At 43.8% G+C, this 10,652-nt stretch overlaps 1 protein-coding gene across 1 annotated transcript in view; it reads left to right on the forward strand.

The window, feature by feature from the left end:
- Positions 1-9,855: 9,855 nt before the first annotated feature.
- The window catches only part of LOC311129178 (putative cartilage matrix-associated protein), a gene marked incomplete at both ends in the record, with an annotated part of 3,340 nt that continues 2,543 nt past the window's right edge, over positions 9,856-10,652 (forward strand). The window contains 3 exons of the mRNA XM_084161491.1: positions 9,856-9,913; positions 10,137-10,211; positions 10,299-10,394. Coding sequence (XP_084017617.1) covers positions 9,856-9,913; positions 10,137-10,211; positions 10,299-10,394 — 229 coding nt within the window. The remainder of the gene's footprint in view (positions 9,914-10,136; positions 10,212-10,298; positions 10,395-10,652) is intronic.

Here is a 10,652-nt window from a genome sequence, read left to right on the forward strand (position 1 = left end):
TGAATATTCAGCAGCGAAAGCTCTGTGAAATCTCCATCACCGTGGAGACACGTACAATCCCCTGTTCCACCTTGTCCCAGATCCAGACACAGTGTTGGGGGGAGGTAGAGTTCTTAGAATGGTGTGTGTGTGGGGGGGGGGGGGGGGGGGTAGGGGGATGGGACAATAAGGACAATTTAAAGACAGAGAAAGAGCATTACAATTAAGATGGATAGCATCCACCTTCAATTTCCATATACAGCACCAGTCTGGATACCTGACATGTGATAGGATGTACGTATGTGTGAGGGAAAGAGAGTTTGTGTGTGTGAGGGAGCATTTTCCCTGTGTTTTCAAATGGAGGCTGAGATTTTTCCTGTGGAACCAAAGAAAACACCTGAGGGCTGTGTGTGTGTCATGGAAAGGAGAACAGCCATTCCATTCAGAGTAAAGCGGAAACCCTTAAGTCTATCAGTTAATCAGACAGACACCATACATTAAATCCTACCAACCCTACACATGTAATTCAGTGTCAAAATCCAGACCCACAAACCTCATACTCTTTTCATGATCACACACGCACACACACACATGCGGTCTCTAAACCAGGATACTGTCCTGCACTCACTCACTCGCTCGCTCACTCACTCATTCACTCAGAAAAACAGGAACCAAGGACAGACTCCCCTGCCTAGTTTCCTACTGAGAGACTCTTAAAGAGAGGAGTTCAGTCTCAACACCATCTTATTTTCTTGATTTGTCCAATACATAGTCACCTGCATATGTTTATGTAAATGCATAAGCAGTCCTTAAGGTGGCGTCGTCGAGTTACTGCATGAGTAAACTGCATGATGTCTTTTGCAGTATTTACGGAGGTGGTCTGGCTGTTTGTCATTATTGTGGCTACATACATACTGAAGGTAGATTCCTTTTAGAGGAAAGAAGAAAAAAAAGCTGAACTTAACCTTGAAGCTTGAATGTGAAACAGTAAAAGTTATTCAGCTCTTCCACCTCAGGAGGCTGAAAAGATTTGGCATGGGCCCTCAGATCCTCAAAAAGTTATACAGCTGCACCATTGAGAGCATCTTGACTGGCTGCATCACAACGTGCCCATATGGAAATGATATAGAATAATTTAACAACTTGTCAGTAACACATATGGTAGCAAATACACAAACAGGATTCATAGAATATTCTTGTAATATCTGACTTATATGGGCGGTTAACATTTAGACAACAGAAATGTTGCATGTATTATATAAAAAACATACAAGAGACATGTAAGCTAAGCCTTCTAAGATCTCACATACAGGGGACATACACGTTTCAAAGCTTGTATAACACTGTCTGACGTCATTGACGCATGCAATGTGACACTTGTTGAAAAGGAGGAGAGCAGGAGAGTAAGAAGAGCAGAAGGGGGATGAGAGGAGGAGGAGGAAGAGAAGTGAAGGAGGACAAGAGGAGGAGAGAAGAGGAGGAGGGGGAGGAGGGGATAGAAGATGAGGAAGAGGATAGAAGGACAGGAGGAGGAGATAAGGAGGGTGTGGAGGAGGAGGACAGGGAAAGGATAAGGAAGAGGAGGAAGAGGAAGAGGAGGAAGAGGAGGAGGAGGAGGAGAGGGAGAGGAAGAGGAGGGGAAGGATGAGAGGAGGAGGAGGAGGAGGAGAGAAGAGGAGGAGGAGAGGAGAGAAGAGGAGGAGGAGGACAGGGAAAGGATGAGGAGGAGGAGGAGGAGGAGGAGGAGGAGGAGGAGGAGGAGGAGGAGGAGGAATGACTTTAATAGCAGCAGTGAATCTATTTAGTTATTAAGTGGAGATCTCTCAACAATCATTCTCACGATAGCACATTGGTAGTAGACAGTGACAAATATCAAAACTATGCAGGGCTGGGTTTGGTTAAAACCGCTGGATGGGAGACCAAAGGCATAGCTGTAGATAGATCAGCTGTCCAGTAGGAGGTGCTACCCAGCCCTAACCATGGAAACTCATACCTGAAAATATATATACAAATATTGTATTTCTCTTATAGTAATTGTCATGACTTGTGAAGCCTACAGTATAAGGAAAGCATTTGTTTTGTAGAGGTTACATTCTCAGAACATTCAATATTCATAGATGACATATAATGTTGTCTCAAATATGTCATACCTTATCTTTGTAGAAAATTCACCACAATCATGTATTCAATTGTGTATGTCACATACAGTATGAAAGTTAACGCATATACAGTGCCTTCGGAAAGTATTCAGACCCCTTGACTTTTTCCACATTTTGTTACGTTACAGCCTTATTCTAAAATGGATTAAAATAAAAGATAATCCTCAGCAATCCACACACAATACCCCATAATGACAAAGCGAAAACAGGTTTTTAGAAATGTTTCCTAATTTATTAAAAACAAAAGGTATTCAGACCCTTTGCTATGAGACTCGAAATAGAGCTCAGGTGCATCCTGTTTCCATTCATCATCCTTGAGATGTTTCTACAACTTGATTGGAGTCCACCTGTGGTAAATTCAACTGATTGGACATGATTTGGAAAGGCACACATAGGATTGTGTCGAGACACAGATCTGGGGAAGGGTACCAAAAAATGTCTGCAGCATTGAAGGTCCCCAAGAACACAGTGGCCTCCATCATTCTTAAATGGAAGAGGTTTGGAACCACCAAGACTCTTCCTAGAGCTGGCCGCCCTGCCAAAGTGAGCAATCGGGGTAGAAGGGCCTTGGTCAGGGAGGTGACCAAGAACCCAATGGTCACTCTGAAGGAGCTCTATAGTTCCTCTGTGGAGATGGGAGAACCTTCCAGAAGGACAACCATCTCTGCAGCACTCCACCAATCAGGCCTTTATGGTAGAGTGGCCAGGCGGAGGCCACTCCTCAGTAAAAGGCATATGACAGCCCGCTTCGAGTTTGCCAAAAGGCACCTAAAGACTCTCAGACCATGAGAAACAAGATTCTCTGGTCTGATGAAACCAAGATTGAACTCTTTGACCTGAATGCCAAGTGTCACGTCTGGAGGAAACCTGGCACTATCCCTACGGTGAAGCATGGTGGTGGTAGAATCATGCTGTGGGATGTTTTTCAGAGGCAAGGACTGGGAGACTAGTCAGCATCGAGGCAAAGATGAACGGAGCAAAGTACAGAGAGATCCTTGATGAAAACCTGCTCCAGAGCTCTCAAAACCTCAGACTGGGGTGAAGGTTCACCTTCCAACAGGACAACAACTTTAAGCACACAGCCAAGACAACGCAGGAGTGGCTTTGGGACAAGTCTCTGAATGTCCTTGAGTGGCCCAGCCAGAGCCCGGACTTAAACCTGATTGAACATCTCTGGAGAGACCTGAAAATAGCTGTGCAGCAACGCTCCCCATCTATCCTGACAGATCTTGAGAGGTTCTGCAGAGAAGAATGGGAGAAACTCCCCAAATACAGGTGTGCCAAGCTAGTAGCATCATACCCAAGAAGATTCAAGGCTTTAATCGCTGCCAAAGGTGCTTCAGTAAAGGGTCTGAATACTTATGTAAATGTAATATTTCAGTTTTTTATTTGTATATAAATGAGCAAAAATTAAGGCTGTAACCTAACAAAATGTGGGAAAAAGTCAAGGGGTCTGAATACTTTCCGAAGGCACTGTACAAATACACCACTGACATGTAAGGAAAAACATAGAAAATCTTACCAGACCCTTATTAGATTACTTATTAGATTTTTTAACAAATAATCTTCATGATTCTTTTCCATATGGGTGGCATGGCAACCAGTGGTGTAAAGTTCTTAAGTCAAAATACTTTAAAGTACTACTTAAGTAGTTTTTTTGGGGTATCTGTACTTTAATTTACTATTTATATTTTTGACAACTTTTAATTTACTTCACTATATTCCTAATGAAAATATTGTACTTTTTACTACATACATTTTCCCTGACACCCAAAAGTACTTGAATGCATAGCAGCACAGGAAAATGGTCCAATTCACGCACTTATCAACAGAACATCCCTGGTCATCCCTACTGCCTCTGATCTGGTGGACTCATTAAACACACATGCTTCGTTTGTAAATTATGTCTAAATGTTGGAGTGTGCCCCTGGCTATCTGTACATTTAAAAAACAAGAAAATGGTGACGTCTGGTTTGCTTAATATAAGGAATTTGAAGTTATTTATACTTGTACTTTTGATACTTAAGTAAGTTTTAGCGATTACATTTACGAAACCAAATACTTTTAGACTTTTAGTGAAGTAGTATTTTACTGGGTCATTACGTAATTTTTTCACCACTGATGGCAACAGCTTGGCATCCGACCGCAATGCGCTACAGAGGGTAGTGCGTACAGCCCAGTACATCACTGGGGCTGAGCTCCTGCCATCCAGGACCTCTATACCAGGCGGTGTCAGAGGAAGGCCCTAAAAATGGTCAAAGACTCCAGCCACCGAAGTCATAGACTGTTCTCTCTGCTACCGCACGGCAAGCGGTACCGATGCACCAAGTCTGGAACCAACAGGACCCTGAACAGCTAAATAGTTAACCAAATAGCTACCCGGACTTTCTGCATTGACCCTTTTTGCACAAAAATGTTTGACTCATCACATACGCTGCTGCTACTGTTTGTTATCTATCCTGTTGCCTAGTCACTTTTTTCCTAGTTATATGTACATATCTACCTCAATTACCTCGTACCCCTGCACATCGAGTCAGTACTGGCACCCCGTGTATACAGTATAGCCAAGTTGTGTATTTATTCCTTGTGTTATTATTTTTCTATAATTCTAAAAAAAAATCTCTCTGCATTATTGGGAAGGGCCCGTAAGCATTTCACTGTTAGTTTACACATTTTTACATTACATTTTAGTCATTTAGCAGATGCTCTTATCCAGAGCAACTTACAGTTAGTGAGTGTATACATTTTCATACTGTGGTTTACGAAGCTTGTGACAAATAACATTTGATTTGAGATTTCCTGCTTGCCAATCCATACCTGTTTGTGTCAGTGTGTGTGTGTGTGTGTGTGTGTGTGTGTGTGTATGTGTGTGTGTGAGAGAGGTACAACAAAAACACTCACCTTCTCCTATGCATCATACTCACCGCAAGTGTCATACACCATCACACACCTGGGGTGAAAGGTCATAAACCAGGTTTGAAAAAAAGGAAACTAGACCATAAACAGGTTGACAGGGAAGGAACTACACTAACTGATGCTATAATTACAGTCAGATATTTTTTCAGACTTACCATTTGTGTGTGAATAAGTTGTGTGAGTTCATATGAGGGTAATGTCAGTGGAGGCTGCTAAAGGGAGGACGGCTCATAGTAATGGCTGGAACGGCGCTAATAGAATGGCATCAAACACAAGGAAACCATGTGTTTGATATATTTGATACCATTCCACAGATTCCGCTCCAGCCATTACCATGAACCCATCCTCCCCAATTAAGGTGCCACCAACCTCCTGTGGAGGATATAGCACATTGTTTGTAACTTATGGGAGCAGTGCCCATCGGGGCAATGCACAGTACTGAGATCATCCATACCAGAGTGGTTAATGGGCTCTGTTGCTTTGCATTTGCCCAGGCCTGGCAAGGCTGGCATGCATCAACACGAAACACACACACCTGCTTCTCCTCAGGGAGAAAACATATGCACACACACAGTAAAACAGATGGACACACACAGGAAGTTAACACACAGACAAACACAGTTTAATCTTCACATGTACAAACTAAGGGATCCAAAAGCAGCTTTGGCATCTCCAGTGAGACCCTGGTCACTGATTGGACAGTGATGAAAGATGTGTCCTCATTGGCCTGAACTGACCCCAGATCAGTAACCCGGAGAAAACCACACACACACTCCCTATGCTGTGTGTGGCTCTTATACCATGATTTAGATCAGTGACACCCTTATGATTTGAGAGGTGTAATGTAAGACAATCTCTGCCTCTGCTCCTTCTCACTCGCCCTCTCCTTCTCCTTTACGTCTCTCATCCTTCTCTCTCTCTCCATCATCCCTTCTCCCTCTCTTCTGCATGAAACATTTTGTTTAGAAGTTCAAATGATCTTTAGTGCATCAAGCTTATTGTTCAAATGATCTTTAAAGTGCATCAAGCTTATTGCACTGCAGATTTTTCTTGTGCGTTCTCAAATGTCTCTCAGTAACGACAGATTCTGGCTCAGGTTATACACTACCGGTCAAAAGTTTTAGAACACCTACTGATTCATTGATTTTTCTTTATTTTTACTATTTTCTACATTGTAGAATAATAGTGAAGACATCAAACTATGAAATAACACATATGGAATCATGTAGTAACCAAAAAAGTATATTTGAGATTCTTCAAATAGCCACCCTTTGCCTTGATGACAGCTTTGCACACTCTTGGCATTCTCTCAACCAGCTTCACCTGGAATGCTTTTCCAACTGTCTTGAAGGAGTTCCCACATATGATGAGCACTTGTTGGCTGCTTTTCCTTCACTCTGCGGTCCGACTCATCCCAAACCATCTCAATTTGGTTGAGGACAGGGGATTGTGGAGGCCAGGTCATCTGATGCTGCACTCCATCACTCTCCTTCTTGGTAAAATAGCCCTTACACAGCCTGTAGGTGTGTTGGGTCATTGTCCTGTAGAAAAACAAATGATAGTCCCACTAAGCCCAAACCATATGGGATGGCGTATCGCTGCAGAATGCTGTGGTAGCCATGCTGGTTAAGTGTGTCACAGACAGTGTCACCGGCAAAGCACCCACACACCATAACACCTCCTCATTCATGCTTTACGGTGGGAAATACACATGTGGAGATCATCTGTTCACCCACACCGCGTCTCACAAAGACACAGCGGTTGGAACCAAAAATCTCCAATTTGGACTCCAGACCAAAGGACAAATTTCCACAAGTCTAATGTCCATTGCTCGTGTTTCTTGGCCCAAGCAAGTCTATTCTTCTTATTGGTGTCCTTTAGTAATGGTTTCTTTGCAGCAATTCGACCATGAAGGCCTGATTCCCACAGTCTCCTATGAACAGTTGATGTTGAGATGTGTCTGTTACTTGAACTCTGTGAAGCATTTATTTGGGCTGCAATTTCTGAGGCTGGTAACTCTAATGAACTTATCCTCTGCAGCAGAGGTAACTCTGGATCTTCCATTCCTGTGGCGGTCTTCATGAGAGACAGTTTCAACACAGCGCATGATGGTTTTTGCGACTGCACTTGAAGAAATGTCCAAAGTTCTTGAAATTTTCCGGATTGACTGTGGTTTCTGTAGTTATTGATGGACTGTAGTTTCTCTTTGCTTATTTGAACTGTTCTTGCCATAATATGGACTTTTACCAAATAGGGCTATCTTCTGTATACCCCCATTACCTTGTCACAACACAACTGATTGGGTGAAATCATTCACTAAACCCTAAACCTCAACTACATCTCGTAATGAATAATGTGGAAATTGAGCAAGTTGAGGTGACTAAACTGCTTGGAGTAACACTGGATTGTAGACTGTCATGGTCAAAGCATATTAATACAACAGTAGCTAAGATGAGGAGAAGTATGTCCATAGTTAAGCGCTGCTCTGCCTTCTTAACAACACTATCAACAAGGCAGGTCCTACAGGCCCTAGTTTTGTCGCACCTGGACTACTGTTCAGTAGTGTGGTCAGGTGCCACAAAGAGGGACTTGGGAAAATTTGCATGACATAAGTATTTGATCACCTACCAACCAGTAAGAATTCCGGCTCTCACAGACGTGTTCGTTTTTCTTTAAGAAGCCCTCCTGTTCTCCACTCATTACCTGTATTAACTGCACCTGTTTGAACTCGTTACCTGTATAAAAGACACCTGTCCACACACTCAATCAAACAGACTCCAACCTCTCCACAATGGCCAAGACCAGAGAGCTGTGTAAGGACATCAGGGATAAAATTGTAGACCTGCACAAGGCTGGGATGGGCTACAGGACAATAGGCAAGCAGCTTGGTGAGAAGGCAACAACTGTTGGCGCAATTATTAGAAAATGGAAGAAGTTCAAGATGACGGTCAATCACCCTCGGTCTGGGGCTCCATGCAAGATCTCACCTCATGGGGCATCAATGATCATGAGGAAGGTGAGGGATCAGACCAGAACTACTCGGCAGGGCCTGGTCAATGACCTGAAGAGAGCTGGGACCACAGTCTCAAAGAAAACCATTAGTAACACACTACGCCGTCATGGATTAAAATCCTGCAGCACACGCAAGGTCCCCCTGCTCAAGCCAGCGCATGTCCAGACCCATCTGAAGTTTGCCAATGACCATCTGGATGATCCAGAGGAGGAATGGGAGAAGGTCATGTGGTCTGATGAGACAAAAATAGAGCTTTTTGGTCTAAACTCCACTCGCCGTGTTTGGAGGAAGAAGAAGGATGAGTACAACCGCAAGAACACCATCCCAACCGTGAAGCATGGAGGTGGAAACATCATTCTTTGGGGATGCTTTTCTGCAAAGGGGACAGGACGACTGCACTGTATTGAGGGGAGGGTGGATGGGGCCATGTATCACGAGATCTTGGCCAACAACCTTCTTCCCTCAGTAAGAGCATTGAAGATGGGTCGTGGCTGGGTCTTCCAGCATGACAACGACCCGAAACACACAGCCAGGGCAACTAAGGAGTGGCTCCGTAAGAAGCATCTCAAGGTCCTGGAGTGGCCTAGCCAGTCTCCAGACCTGAACCCAATAGACCATCTTTGGAGGGAGCTGAAAGTCCGTATTGCCCAGCGACAGCCCCGAAACCTGAAGGATCTGGAGAAGGTCTGTATGGAGGAGTGGGCCAAAATCCCTGCTGCAGTGTGTCCAAACCTGGTCAAGACCTACAGGAAACGTATGATCTCTGTAATTGCAAACAAAGGTTTCTGTACCAAATATTAAGTTCTGCTTTTCTGATGTATCAAATACTTATGTCATGCAATAAAATGCTAATTAATTACTTAAAAATCATACAATGTGATTTTCTGGATTTTTGTTTTAGATTCCGTCTCTCACAGTTGAAGTGTACCTATGATAGAAATTACAGACCTCTACATGCTTTGTAAGTAGGAAAACCTGCAAAATCGGCAGTGTATGAAATACTTGTTCTCCCCACTGTATAGACACTCACTCTACACACACGTATACATGGTTGTTGTATTGTAAATATGTGATAGTGGAGTAGTGGTCTGAGGGAACACACTAAATGTATTGGGTAAAGTGTTATGAAATATAAGGTCATGTAATATTTTAAATTGTATATAACTGCCTTAATGTTGCAGGACCCCAGGAAGAGTAGCTGCTGCCTTGGCAGCAGCTACTGGGGATCCTTAATAAATACAAATACAAAGATTGGCTCAAATGCACTAAGAAGGAAAGAAATTCCACAAATTAACTTTTAAGAAGGAACACCTGTTAATTTAAATGCATTCCAGGTGACTACCTCATGAAGCTGGTTGAGAGAATGCCAAGAGTGTGCAAAGCTGTCATCAAGGCAAGGGTGGCTATTTGAAGAATCTCAAATATAAAATCTATTTTGATTTGTTGAACACTTTTTTGGTTACTACATGATTCCATATGTGTTATTTCATAGTTTTGAGTTCTTCACTGTTATTCTACAATGTAGAAAATAGTAAAAATAAAGAAAAACCCTTGAATGAGTAGGTGTTCTAAAACGGTAGTGTATGTCATGCTCCCCTCTTCACCCCTCCTCTGGGCGAATGAAATTCCAGCTGTCCCCCCTCCCCAAAACTCCCTCTCCCTCTCTCTCTCTTTCTCTTCACACCCACACTCTCCTTCCCTCCCCTCTCTCTCCCTCGCCTCTCTTTCTCTCTCTCTCTCAGTTCATAACTTCACTGCTTGCAGCGCTGCTTCACTGTATTCTTCATCATGTCCTGGACTCATCTGGTCTTTCTCTCTCTGCTCGCCACCATCCTCATCCTCACACGTAAGTACCCCAATAGGGGGTTGACATGCTGGGGGTGGGGTCGGGGGTCAAGGATAGGTGTGGGAGAGGAAATGGTGGGTGACATGTTTTACTTTTCTATGGTGAAGGTTTGATGTTTATGGTGAGACCTTTTTTGAAAGGTGCATGTTCAGAAGTTCTAAAACGAGGCCTTCTGATCAACTCAAGTGTAAAATTGACAAAAACCTCCCTCTCTCTTTTCCAGTCTTCACCGGGGTGGAGAGTGCATCGGTGAGAGATGGAAAAGATGGAAGAGATGGAAAAGCTGCAGAGCCCAAAGGTGAGTGTCGTATGTTCCATACCCCCTCCCAATCTGAGTGACCCCAATGACCCTCTTTGACCCTTACCTGCTACCCTCTGCCCCCAGGGTCAGCGCGGCGAGTCTTCATGCCCGAAGCGGACGCAACAAACTTCTTCAAAAAGCGCAGTCGGCGCTCGGCCAAACATGAGGCGGAGGTCCTCGGTGAGGCTGTTTACCATCACTATGGGGTGTTACCATGGAGACAGAGCCAGGGCAGGACAGGGCAGGGCAGGACAGGGGGCATGGGGGTTGATGATGGTAGTGTTTGCATGTGGTTGAAGTTGCTGGTGCCATTATGGACAGCTTGTTTTGGGAGGTTTCCAGCACTCTGTAGAGGCTGGTGGTGTGTGTGGGTGTGTGTACTCAAAGGCTAATAATTTGATGGTCTGTGGATTAAAATGTTGGGTGGTGTGGTTTGAG

The sequence above is a fragment of the Coregonus lavaretus genome (genome assembly GCF_964263955.1).
Source record: "Coregonus lavaretus genome assembly, chromosome: 5".
Classification (NCBI taxonomy): Eukaryota; Metazoa; Chordata; class Actinopteri; order Salmoniformes; family Salmonidae; genus Coregonus; species Coregonus lavaretus.